Genomic DNA, 14,000 nt, shown 5'->3' with positions numbered 1-14,000 from the left:
TGCATTTTACATAATTGTCATTAAAATCATGTTTTAAGTACAGAGAGTTTAATGCAAAAACCCTCTCATTTTCATATTCTCATATTACTTTAATTTTAAGGTATAGCCCTTAGTCAGGGTACTGCCATATTTATTTTTTGACAGGAATGAAAACGAGGCTTTGAGGGTTATACAGTGCATTCAATGGACTGTACTGTTGTTTAACAATTGTTCAGCTGACAAAACATCTTTCCAAAAAATTTACAGTAGACAAAAACTCTATAAAACAGTTAAAAGTTGTGAAAATTACATGATCTAGGACCTTTATATAGTGCATGGTATTGTACTGAACGTCTGTCCCTCACACTTTTTATCTGAGTTAAATTCAATATGCCGTCTAACCTGACTAAAATTCATTTTATTTTTCATTATAATGAAGTAAAGAGTACTGTATCAGAATAGTAAACTGCAAAATGTGCTCTAAAAATAATGCAACAAAATGCACACAGTGCAACAAAACATTATCTTTATGCCAAATTTAATTACTTTTCTTTTTTGGGGGTGAGATGTAACAGGACGTTTATTTTTAAGATTCAATAATTCATACGGTATCCTAAAGTACTTTAGAGAGTGCCATCTAACTATAACATGTTCAAAAAAAACATATCAGTACCATAGTATCATCACCAAACTAAAGAGTCAGGACCAGAAACCACTTACCTGTCTAAAGTTATTGAACAGAAAGTCCTTTACGGCAAGCGGGGAGCAGGAAAGTGTTAGTTAGATCAGGAAATGTATAAAAGGGCAGGTGTAAACATCAGGCAGAAAAATAGAGAATACGGAGGGAGGGAAAGAAATTCAAGGAGTGGAGTTTTAGTCATTTTAGTCTGACACTCCAGTATTATTCTCAAAATGCATTTGGAACAATGTGCACGATATTTACAATCCAGGAGCAGAAGGGTAAAAGTTCTCAAAAAATGTCTTATACCTGCTGTCTCTGGTAAGCGGAGAATGTTTTTTCAATATCCTCCAAGTCCAATTGTTTGAAAACTCTGATTTCATCCAATTCCAGCCACAATGTCCCTTCCAGTTTATTCTGTGAGACAGAGATGAGTAATGAATAAACTACATTGAGGTAATTTATAAAGAAACATTTATAAAGACTAACAGTTGTATGTGTGTATATATATATATATATATATATATATAAAAATGAAAATAATTATTGTGTTTATTAATATTAATAAAAGTCATTATTTATTGAAAATTGGTGTGTTTTACAGTATTAGTGCAGCCACAGTTTTGCTGTTGTGCTTCATGTCATGCCTAACAACACCCCTTTACCATGGTTGTAAAGAATGGCCTATCATGGCTTATTTTGTTTTAATAAAAACAGCTGGTTGTGACTTCTGAATAAAACAAAAAAACAACAAAAAAAAAAACAACACACATTGATGTATTTCATAAACATTACAAACGTTTAATAACTCACTTCACTGAGTTTGGTCCAGTTGAAAGACTTAAGCGGATTGGACGGTTGAGGGATGTTCTTTTTCTTCAGCGTGGAGCCCAGAAGACCTCCAATGGGAGGAGGAGCACCAAAGCCAGGCAGGCCTGGTGGAGGTGGCGGTCCACCAGGGGGAGGGGGAGGGGGTGGTGGTGCTCCACCTGGAGGTGGTGGAGGAGGAATGCCAGCTAGACCTGGTGGTGGAGGTGGGATGCTACCAGGGGCCAATGGGACGAGAGGGGGGCCGCCTGGGATATTTGTCCTCTAAAAAGCAAGACACAGTAGGAACATGAAGCAAAAGTGTTGTGAGGCTTTGGCTCTATTATAATTATGAATCAAAACATTTTTGTCTGTTCCAAACCCCATGAGCTGTTGACACTGCATTTTTAGGCATCGAAGGCTCCAAGCTGTTTCAGCTATGCTGGCTTATACACAAACAAACGAGTACCACTGGAATGGTACCAGTACCATGATTATTTTGGACATGACATTACCATAGTATTCTTTGAAATACCTTAGTGTATACTGGAAATACTATAGTACATGAATATGGAAATCATCCAATACCACTACAGTAGTTTTTGTAAGGGAACCTTTTTGTAAGGGAAAAGGGATATTTATGTATTTATTTATTAGTTAGTTAGTTAGGGCTGTCAAACGATTAAGAATTAAATAAAAGTTTGTGTTTACATAATATATGTGTGTGTACTGTGTATAATTATTATGTATATATAAATACACACACATGCATGTATATATTCACAAAAAATTTGTTATATTTATATATGTAATATTTATACAATATAAATTATAGAAATATATATATAGAGTATATACATGCAAATATTTCTTAAATATATACGTGTATGTATGTATGTATGTATATATATATATATATATATATATATATATATACATACATACACACACACACACACACACACACACACACACAGTGCTCAACGTAAATGAGTACACCCCCTTTGAAAAGTAACATTTTAAACAATATCTCAATGAACGAAAACAATTTCCAAAATGTTGACAAGACTAAGTTTTATATAACAGTTGTTTAAATTATAACATGAAAGAAAGGTTAATATATAACTTAGATTACACAATTTTCAGTTTTATTCAAATTAGGGTGATGCAAAAATGAGTACACCCCACAACAAAAACTACTACATCTAGTACTTTGTATGGCCTCCATGATTTTTAATGACAGCACCAAGTCTTCTAGGAATGGAATGAACAAGTTGGCGACATTTTGCAATATCTATCTTTTTCCATTCTTCAAGAATGACCTCTTTTAGAGACTGGATGCTGGATGGAGAGTGATGCTCAACTTGTCTCTTCAGAATTCCCCATAGGTGTTCGACTGGGTTCAGATCAGGAGCCACTGAATCACTTTCACCCTGTTCTTCTTCAGAAATCCAACAGTGGCCTTAGATGTGTGTTTAGGATCATTGTCATGTTGGAAAAGTGCACGACGACCAAAGGCACGGAGTGATGGTAGCATCTTCTCTTTCAGTATAGAGCAGTACATCTGTGAATTCATGATGCCATCAATGAAATGCAGCTCCCTGACACCAGCAGCACTCATGCAGCCCCACATGAGGACACTGCCACCACCATGTTTCACTGTAGGCACCATGCATTTTTCTCTGTATTCCTCACCTTTGTGACGCCATACAGTTTTGAAGCTATCAGTTCCAAAAACATTTATCTTGGTCTCATTACTCCAGAGTATAGAGTCCCAGCAGTCTTTATCTTTGTCAGCATGGGCCCTGGCAAACTCTAGGCGGGCTTTTTTCTCATCAGAAGACGCTCCTGTCGAGGTGTTAACTTCCGTGGACGACCTGGACATCTCTGTGAGATGGTTGCAGTTCCATCTTTTTAAATTTTTTGTACCACTTTTGCTACAGTATTCTGACTGATAAGTAAAGCTTTGCTGATCTTCTTGTAGCCTTCACCTTTCTGGTGTAAAGAAATTATTTTCTTTCTCAGGTCTTGTGACATTTCTCTTCCATGTGGTGCCATTGCTGACAGCATGAAATGGGAAGGGGTTTTAACACCCTTTTATAGTCAACTGTCTGCTGGACACCTGTGTAATGAATAATTAGACTCACCTGTGGTTGAATTCTTGTTAAATTAGACATTTGTAGTCTAAAATTTAGCTTTGCTCCAGAGACTTTCAGTGGGGTGTACTCATTTTTGCATCACCCTAATTTGAGTAAAACTGAAAATTTTGTTATATTATTAACCTTACTTTCATGTTATAAGTTAAACAGATGTTATATTAAACTTAGTCTTGTCAACATTTTGGAAATTGTTTTTGTGTTCATTGAGATATTGTTTAAAATGTTACTTTTCAAAGGGGGTGTATTCATTTACGCTGAGCACTGTATATATATATATATATATATATATATATATACTAGTTCTCACTATTTCTATGTGTGCAATGATTTTTTTTTTTTTTTTACGTAAACCATCCTAAGATAGTAAGATGGTCTAGCTGGATTATCTGGTCTCCTTTGACACCAGATCAGTCTAACTAATTCACTCCTTGAATTTCCTTCCCTCCCTCTGTATTCTCTATTTTTCTGCCTGATGTTTACACCTGCCCTTTTATATATTTCCTGATCTATCTAACACTTTCCTGCTCCCCGCTTGCCGTAAAGGACTTTCTGTTCAATAACTTTAGACAGGAAAGTGGTCTCTGGTCCTGACTCTTTAGTTTGGTGATGATACTATGGTACTGACATATTTTTTTGGACATGTTATAGTTAGATGACACTCTCTGAAGTAGTAGCTGGATTATCTGGTCTCATTCGACACCAGATCAGTCTAACTAGCAGTCTAAATAGCAGCCAAGGAGCTAAGAGCTTGTTCCAATTCAGTGACATATGAGGTTCCATTTCAGTTAGGTTGTTGCCTTAAAATGTAGCTGCCAACAGGAGAAAATTAGGTTTTGGAAGAGGTACTTTGTGCTTATGTGCATATGTAACATACATTACTCATCTCATGTAGCCGGGCAGAAAGGTCAGCCACTTGCTGCTTAACAAGCTTATGTTCACTGCTCTCCTTCTCCAGCTTCTCTTTCATCTTATTGAGTGTTTGCATCATTTCTTCTTTCTCTTGGGCTTTTGCATCACACTCTCTTTCTTTCTTTTCCAGCTTCTGCTGAAGTTCATTATGCTCTACGATTCAAGCCAGAGAAAACACACATATATAAAAAAAAAAAAAAAAAAAAAAAATCAAAATGCACAAAGACTTCAGTATTTGACAACATCAGCAATGTCATCGCTGATTCCCATGCTGACGAAGGCACATGTAAACACATTCAAGGCCTACTGAGGATAAACAGTCACTTAGATCAATATTCGCCTCATAGAGAGGTCATGTACCTTTTCTCATTTTTTCCGCTTGTTCTTTCCATTGTTTCACCTCGTTCTCATTGACTAACCTGTAAAATCGAACAAGAGAACAGCGTTGGGCACTTATGTATGGCTAAAGGGATAGTTCACACAAAATTCACATAAAAGGAATCGAGAATGTCATGTTCCACACAAGAAAGAAAGTCATACAGTTTTGGAACGACATGAGGGAGTGTAAATGATCACAATTTTCATTTTTGGGTGAAGTATCATTTTAAATAGCACCATGTGACCCTAAACCACAAAACTTGGCATTCATAATTCTTAAAAAAGCACAAAGATGGCTTCATATTAGTTGGGTAGGACCAGCAGGAAACCAAGGAACCTCGGTGCGAAATGTTAAGCAATCAGAGGTGCCCCTGTCGCCTTAAAACTTGAGTCAAATTTCAGCTCTGTAACATTTGATCAAACCACCAAATGTTTTCCATATGCATTCTGCATATTTGTTTTTATTTGACTGAAACTGTCCCAGACCGTCTCTCAGCCTTCGACTTGTTTGAACTAGAATGAAGTTGTGTCTCACTTCTAATTAATCCCATGCAGAAAGATGACACAAAGTTTATTTATTTACAAGAGTTGATTATTTTAACTCTTGTACCACCAAAAAGAAGCTACTTTTCAATCTGTACACGTTCATGATTGTCATGTTCAATCATATTCTGGAAGGGTCTAAGTTTAAAACCATACGACACCAAAATCTATGGTCTGGCGCTTTCCTAAAATGTGATGAGGTACAGGTGGATGGGTGGCTAGCTCTAAAATGACTTTGAGACTGGATTATGTATTTGGGATTTTAATTTGCAAAGCTAAATAACTGAAATTGCAAAATTTACCAAATGGCAGGCAGTTTTGGATGGTATTAAAAGCTCAGGATATTAATAAATGAGAGCAACTGAAAACACCAGGGTACTACTTCTTTGGGTATACAAATTCTTGGACTGTGCCACTTACATTCGCACCACGTTCTTCACGTCGAAGTTCTCAAGGGGAGCCACATCGGGGTCATGACCCTTATCGTTCTGTAGGACAATCTGCTGGACAATTCGATCGAGAAGGAGCCAGTACTGCACAGTGTTCCCAGTTCTTTTGTCTGTGAGCAAAGAGCAAAGATGATGTCAACACTTCTAAGCAAACTACACAGCGTTCACTATAGTAATCAACTAATATGTTTTTAAGGGCTGATGCCGATATGTAGAGAGCAAAGTGGGCAATGGCCCATACAATGCAAATATATACACAACTGTTCAAATGTTTGGGGTCTGTAAGACTTTTTCATGTTTTTGAAAGAAGTCTCTTATGCTCACCAAGGCTGCATTTATTTGATCAAAAATACAGTAAAAACAGTAATATTGTGAAATACTATTATTACAATATAAAATAACTGTTTTCTATTTTAATATATTTTAATATGTAATTTATTCCTGTGATCAAATCTGAATTTTCAGCATCATTACTCCAGTCTTTGGTGTCACATGGTCCTTCAGAAATATTTCTAATATGCTGATTTGATGCTCAGGAAACATTTTATTATCATCAATGTTAAAAACAGTTTTACTGCTTAAAGGGTTAGTTCACCCAAAAATGAAAATTCTATCATTAATTTTTCTCCCTTATGTCGGTTCCACATCCGTAAGACCTTCATTCATCTTCGGAACACAAATGAAGATCTTTTTAATGAAATCTGAGAGCTTTATGTTCCTCCATAGAGATCCAACGCAACTACCTCTTTCAAGGTCAAGAAAGGTAGGAAAGACATCATTAAAGTACTCCATGTTACAATTTTATGAGTGCTTTGGTTGTGCAAAAAATAAACAATTTATCACTGTATTTACGAAAACACTGATCTGCAAAGCGCGTTCACGAGAGCATCACAACGCATGCATGTTGTGTTCAGACTCGCACGTACGAAAGCACCACAACGCATGCATTTTGTGTTCACGCAAGAGCTCACATTGTTGCATGAACACTCTTTGGATAATATTGTTTTGTAATTAATGTGGTAAATTATGTTTTTTTGCTCAAACAAATCACTATTCATAAAATTGAGGTTAAACCACTGGAGTCACATGGATTACTTTAATGATGTCTTTCCCACCTTTCTGGACCTTGAAAGTGGTAGTTGCATTGATCTCTTTGGAGGGACAGAAACCTCTTGGATTTCATTAAAAACATCTTCATTTGTGTTCCGAAGATAAACGAAAGTCTTTAGGATAAGTAATGGCGCGAGGGTGAGTAATTAATGACAGAATTTTCATTTTTGGGTGAACTAACCCTTTAATATTTTTTATGGAAAGTGTGGTACATCTCTGATGAATAGAAAGTTCAAAAGAACAGCATTTATTTGAAATAGAAATCTTTTATATAAATGTCTTTACTGTCACTTATGATCAATTTAATGCATCCTGCCTGAATAAAACTATTAATTTCTTTAAAAATATATATTTTTACTGACCCCAAACTTTGGAATGGTAATGTTCATAATAAAATCTAATGCTGACTACAATTCACAAAAAGAGAACTACTTTTTAACTAAAACTTGTAATTGTTAAAATATATATATATATATATATATATATATATATATATATATATATATATATATATATATATTACCATGGTGCATGAGCAATAAATGTCCATAAAACATGGTATTACCGTAGTGGCCTGTCAGAAACTATATACCACGGTATTCTTTTGTAAGTGCCACTATTTGTGTATGATGAGGTAACATGTTGGATGTTCATTTGCTCACACTGATATGGAGGGGTTAAGGGAAGTGACATCACTCACAAGGCATATGAAGACAGTGCTGTAAGACAGACATAAAGTGCGGGAAGGCGTCCGTGTGGTTTATCCTCTTCCGGATGAGATCAAACACCTGAGTGGCACTTTTAGTGTCTATATGAACCTGAACCAAACAAAGAGACAATCTTGAAATTACTACTAAAACAAAGTGGCTATATTCAGAGACAAATTAGACCGCAAGCATACATTTTCAAACCGCTTAGCTAGGGCTAATTCATCTTCATTTCGTAGCATCTCAAAGAAGTCCAAATGCCTGAAGAGTAATAAAAGATGACTGCATGTTAAGTTCAACAGAACTCAGCCAAGTACTTGAGGACAGCGCGTCTCAAAATACAGCACTTACCGATCTAACGTGGAGTTTTCATGGGACCGCAATTTATCAATCACTGGTTGGATGCCCAGCATTAGAAATTCATACCGCAAATGAATTCTGAACTCCAAACTGGTCTGTAAATGAAACGTTGGAAGTCAGGGAGAAACTCTTGGATGATTTGAATCTAATGAGATGCAGATGTGGAGAAAGTAGCGCTTACCTCCCCTGCTCCTTGACTGAGGACCGCGTTGATGAAGGACATGATTGCCGTCTTGAGGTTCACCTCATCTCTGTAGCGGCCCGTACTCTTGTCCAAGTCATTTAGAAGGGTCTATGTGTAAACCGAGAAGATGGGGAGAAAGAATGAGAACAACAAAGGAGAAAGACCTCTTAATATTTCATTCATAAGTCTCAACGGCCTTATTCATGAAACACAAGCAGAACGAATTTCTGTTGCATTCAATTCAAAGGGACAATTTATGTATTTAGTGTTTTTTATGAATGATTTGTGTTTGAATAATGAGGCCCAATGTGGCTATGAGAGAAAAATCTTGAATTCTCCTGCCCACCTGAAATCGCGTCCGTTCACAAGCGAACTTCTGATAGTGCATCATGGCTTCCAGGATTTTCTTGTGTCCTCCTGGCACCAAGCAAACAGCACCCATGATCTCCAGAACGGCCACTTTGGTCTTGATGTTCTCGGTGGCCAAGCTCTGAGCGATAATGTTGATGCTTTCTGAATGTGCGAGTACATGGGCACGTCCCTGAGAGTTGTTCATCAGGGCTTTAATGCAGCCAATGAGTGAGGTGTGGATCTGAGATTCGGTGGTCTCGTAGTCCATCGTTTTCAGGAAGTTCAAGATGCACGTCAGTCCATCGAGGTCTATGAAGCGTGTCACAAACCTTGAGGAGCATGACAGAGGTCAGGCCAAGCGCATGAAAAGACATTTCAACTCATAGGTAGGAGAACACATGGAAAATTTTAAACTTAATGTCCTGAATTTTAAGCGCATTTTCTGTTGTAGCTTAGAGACGGTTGCTGGCCCTGTAAACGGTTTCTGGGGGACAGCAATAGAAATTCATAATCACTTCTGCAGCTGTTACAGTGCCTTTAAATGCACATGTTATTTTATAAAACTGGGAATTAACAAAAATAATACAATTAAATATGTGTAAAAGCAGGCCAACATTAACATCTTTTGTACAAGCTTCATTTACAATTTCAATTTCAATTTTAGTGTGCATTTATTGGGATGATAAATATTTCACATCTGTTTTTTGAGCAGTTTCATAAGAATACATTAAAATAGTATACAATAGTATAAATGAAAATTTCATGAATGTATACATGAAAGATCTATACTCATATATATATGTGTGTGTGTGTGTGTGTGTGTGTGTGTGTGTGTATATAATTATATATATATATATATATATATATATATATATATATATATATATATATATCTCAGGGATGCACTATGTATCAGCCAATAATCACTATCCAATGATCAGGGACGATCCTGTCAATTAGTAAATCAAAAGGGGGCATAAAAATGTGTCAGACTGCAACTTATACTGTGTGTGAAGAAAATGTCTCTGGTCTTGAATTTAGAAGTTAACAAGACAATAACGCATTAACAGTTAAAAAAATAAAAAATAAAAAATAGAGAGTTAAAGCAGGCTCTATTTGACCCTATGAATCACCCGTATTTCAAGCCAGGGTTGCCAGGTCTGCAGTTTTTCCCTACACCAAACCTCCCATCTAATAATCACAAAGAGCTTTGTGCTCTGTTACTTCTGATAAGAAACAAAGTCTCAGATTTCAAATTCTGTCAATTTTATTACAAAATTCAAACAATAAATGCCGTTTTGTCGCTCTTAATATGATGTGACAGACCACCGTAGCACCTCGGAGCGCGAGTCAGTCATCTGTTCCTCTTTAAAGGATTAGTTCAATTTAAATGAAAATTAGCCCAAGCTTTACTCACCCTCAAGCCATCCTAGGTGTATATGACTCTTTCTGATGAAAACAATCTGAGAAATATTTATAAATATCCTGACGCATCCAAGCTTTATAATGGCAGTGTACAGGGGTCACTAGTATGAGCTGATGTAGATGTTACATCTACATCCATCCATCATAAACGTGCACTCCACACAGCTCTGGGGGTTAAGGGCTTCTGAAGTGAAGCGATGTGTTTGTGTAAAAAAAAATATCCATATTTAACAAGTTATGAAGTAAAATATCTAGCTTCCGCCAGACCGCCTTCCGTATTCAGCGTAGGAAGAATGTGTAAAACTCTTGAAGTTCATAAAGCTTACGCCACATCCTACACCTTACCTATTCAACTTACGGAAAAAGTGTAACTGATAAAAAAAAAAAAAAAAGGATTTGAGTATGAGGTTTTTTTTTTTTAAATGACTCGAGACTCGACTCTGACTCGTGACAAAAGACTCCAGACTTCTCTGTAACTTCCTTCAGCTCATAGAAACAAAGCAGAGCCACCTCATCGTGCGTTGGGTTTAGTGGGGGATAATTGAGAATGAATGGGGGAAAGTCACATGAGAGGAGACAATGCCTCAATCGCGCTATGATTGGATATGATTGGTTATGATTGGACGTGATTGGTTCCTGCGATAAATCCCGCCTCTCGTTTTCGTGCGCGTTCTCTTCGAATCGGCCTGAATGAAGACAGTGATGGCGTTAATGGGAAGACTAATTAAAAAGTAAGTAAACAACTGTCACTTAGATATCACCGCTTTGTGTCATGTTAAAATCAAAGTCGAAATGACCTGAAAACATGATGACTGCTGGGGGTTTTAGTGAGCAATGAGTGTGGTGAAATTAAAGGTACATCTTTGTGTCTGTGAGTGAGTGACCAGTGTATGCTGAAAATAAATTGACTATTAAAAAGAAAGACTGAATATTAGTATAAAAATAATACATATTGTTTAAATTGTTACTGCCTTTAGTTATTATTTTGGAATAAATGTAAAAATGTGTAAAAACACTAATTTGATGAAATTTATACTTGGTTTTAATAAATAGAACATTACATAGTGTAAAAATAACAAAATAGAATTGAATTTGGTCTCTCTTTTCATGTAATGCTAACTTAAAATTGTGTAACAGGGACATAAATGAGGACTTTGCCTCCTCATTTTAAAACACCACTGCACACCACTGATTTGTATGTTTGAATAAATTTGTCATGAAGACAAATGTTTATGAAAACTACCTTGTCAACTAAGTTGTATACAAACATTTCAGTTTTTATTTGAGTGCAATTATTATATCTGAAAATGAATAGCAGTTGAATATAATAGTTTGGCCTCTGTTATTAATTTTAATAATGTTTTCAGTTATCTAATATTATAGTAATACACCAAATGAGAGGGTTCCCAGTAAGATTTACAGTATAAGTCGAGAGAGGTTTTTTTTTTTTTCCCCTCAAGAAAATCAAACTATTGGTATCAGTCATTGCATATATATATATATATATATATATATATATATATATATATATATATATATATATATATATATATATATATATATATATATATATATATATATATACACACAATGACCATTAGTGAGTGTGTGTGCTAAAGGCAGTACCTCATTGGCTGTGTGCGGAGGGCTGTTTTCAAGCTCTCTATGGTCTTATTCCTCTCCTCCACATCCTCCTTCTCCAAGGCCAGCAGGGACTTCCTCTGGTGGTGATATTTAACGTAAAGGCAATTAATGGACTGACCAAAGTTTGCCAGATCAGAGTTTTGTTAAAGTACATAATTCAAAAAATGTGTGAAGGAATTTATAGCTTCACCAATTATCTCAGGTTTGATGAGCATCAGCGCTCTTTGCCCTATGAAATATTTACAGTTGTTTACTACTCTTACATCCCCAACAACTTCCTCAAGGCAGCATATGTGAGTTTAATGACTCCCTCTTGACTAAGACTTTTATGTCCTCAGGGAAAAGACGGGAATTAGCATGGTCAGGGAAATGTTCAGTATTTGCTGTCTAGCTGGCAAGTCATACTTACAGCAGCCATAGAATTTATCTGATCGATGTAGAATTCAGGCCAGCTGGTCGCCCCCTTATTCTCTTCCTGTTCCTATGGAAAAACTAAAGATTAGCTTGGATACTGGAATCATCTAAACACACATTTGACAGACAGACAGACACATATTCGACAGACAGACAGACATTTTAAACTGCAAACATTTGACACAAAAACATCAACATTCTGTCCTCCACACCAACAGAGATCTCTTTGTACCGCCACATTCTCATGCTTTTCAACAGCCACGATGTGTGAGAACATATCTTATCTAACCATTGCAATTCCCAGAGAAATCGCATCCAACAATCCAGAAGTGTTTGTGAATGGATATGAATAAGTTTTATGTGTGTGAGTGTCCACAGCTGACACCTTGTTTGAGATGCTTCTTGTTACCTGAAAACAGACACAGACTCTGCACTTCGGCACTACTCCACTCCCGATTTTGAGTTAAACGCTCTGGCAGAGTGCTAAAAGGCTACGATTCAGTCCAAAACATGCCTTTTCCCATAGTAACTTATTCTTTAAAGCTTTTAATACAAAGCCTGGGGTTGGGAAACAATACCACAGTGTTTTGTGCTATGCTCAAGTGTCTATAATATAACAGCTGCTTGCTCTTTCAGACTGAGATTGACTTATGCTGGCCAGGGTAAGTTTGGAGTTGGGAATTGGGGTTGTTTTGGGGGGTTTCGCGCACCACATGAGCCGATAAGCTTCCAGGAATCTTATTTAACAAGTCCACCCATTGTTTTATAACCACGCTTTGCAATTATACAATTTAACTAAACTATTTTGGACCAAAGGGGCTTGGAGATTAATAAAAGTATAGCTTGAAACCAAAAAGAAGGGTGAGAAAGTTCTCATTATAGTTATTATGAACACAAATACTTCATACCAGACATTCACAAGTTCCTTTGCCTCAACATCTTGACAGTAGTTTTAGCACTCATTATATTGCACGGTGTTGGTTCCACATGTGCTCAGACCTCAAAACTCCACTGGGAGGAGATTTGATCCAGGCCTTGCAGGTGTAGTTGGCTGACACACTGCATGCAGTGTTTTATTGAGCTGGGATTACACAGCATACTCATTTTTCTGAGACAGTTTGGGTTGAAAGCATTTCTGCAAAAGTTCTGCGAATCTGTATTTCTAAAACAAAATAAAATAACATAAAATAAAAAATAGCTATACTGTTTTACTGAATAAAAATTGAGTAAATGATAAATAATTTTATTGTCTATTTATTTTCTTTCTTTATTTCGGTCACACTTTAGATTAGGGTCCAGTTCTCACTATTAACTAACTATTAACTACTACTTTTGCCTCAAACTCCTAAATACTGCTTTAGGTAGGATTAAGAGATGTAGAATATGGTCATGCAGAATAAGGCTTTAATAAGTACTAATAGCAGCAAATTTCTTAGTAATATGCATGCTAATAAGCAAATAGTTAATGAGAAACCCTAAACTAAAGTGTTACCTGTATTTCTTCTGGGGAACACAAACAAACATATTTTTAATAGTGCTGTCAATCGATAAAAAAAAAATGAATTAATTAATTACACATTTTTCTGTAATTAATCACGATTAATTGCACCTAACATTAAAGTTTTTAATATATGCTTATTATAATAATTTCAAATTTAATCTCCAAATTAATGTAGAAACAACAAAGACAGTATATTTTAAATATTTGATCCAACAGGTAGGAAATATCCAGAATCAAAGCAGTTATCAAACACTTCAATCTTCGCTGCATAATTTAGATTAAAATATAGATTAATTTTTATTAAAGCTACAAAAGTTACTCATTTAAGAGCAGTGAGTGATTTTCTTTTTCCTTTTTTCCTTTATCATTATTGGCAGACTGTAGCAGGTTTATTAGGCTGC

The 14,000-nt window shown here is 36.0% G+C and overlaps 1 protein-coding gene across 4 annotated transcripts in view; it reads right to left on the bottom strand.

Moving 5' to 3' along the window:
* The window catches only part of daam1a (dishevelled associated activator of morphogenesis 1a), a 63,561-nt gene that overhangs the window by 11,699 nt on the left and 37,862 nt on the right, over window positions 1-14,000 (bottom strand). For 3 of the 4 annotated variants that reach the window (XM_051867503.1, XM_051867505.1, XM_051867504.1), the window contains 13 exons: window positions 12,094-12,165; window positions 11,667-11,761; window positions 8,611-8,944; window positions 8,262-8,372; window positions 8,072-8,175; window positions 7,915-7,981; window positions 7,714-7,831; window positions 5,875-6,013; window positions 4,894-4,952; window positions 4,499-4,686; window positions 1,472-1,750; window positions 968-1,075; window positions 700-726 (listed from right to left, as the gene is read on the bottom strand). In XM_051867503.1, coding sequence (XP_051723463.1) covers window positions 700-726; window positions 968-1,075; window positions 1,472-1,750; window positions 4,499-4,686; window positions 4,894-4,952; window positions 5,875-6,013; window positions 7,714-7,831; window positions 7,915-7,981; window positions 8,072-8,175; window positions 8,262-8,372; window positions 8,611-8,944; window positions 11,667-11,761; window positions 12,094-12,165 — 1,701 coding nt within the window. The remainder of the gene's footprint in view (window positions 1-699; window positions 727-967; window positions 1,076-1,471; window positions 1,751-4,498; window positions 4,687-4,893; window positions 4,953-5,874; window positions 6,014-7,713; window positions 7,832-7,914; window positions 7,982-8,071; window positions 8,176-8,261; window positions 8,373-8,610; window positions 8,945-11,666; window positions 11,762-12,093; window positions 12,166-14,000) is intronic. The other variant, XM_051867506.1, reaches the window with a different exon arrangement.

The sequence above is a fragment of the Ctenopharyngodon idella genome, chromosome 17 (genome assembly GCF_019924925.1).
Source record: "Ctenopharyngodon idella isolate HZGC_01 chromosome 17, HZGC01, whole genome shotgun sequence".
Classification (NCBI taxonomy): Eukaryota; Metazoa; Chordata; class Actinopteri; order Cypriniformes; family Xenocyprididae; genus Ctenopharyngodon; species Ctenopharyngodon idella.
This window is presented reverse-complemented; position numbering and strand designations above follow the sequence as displayed.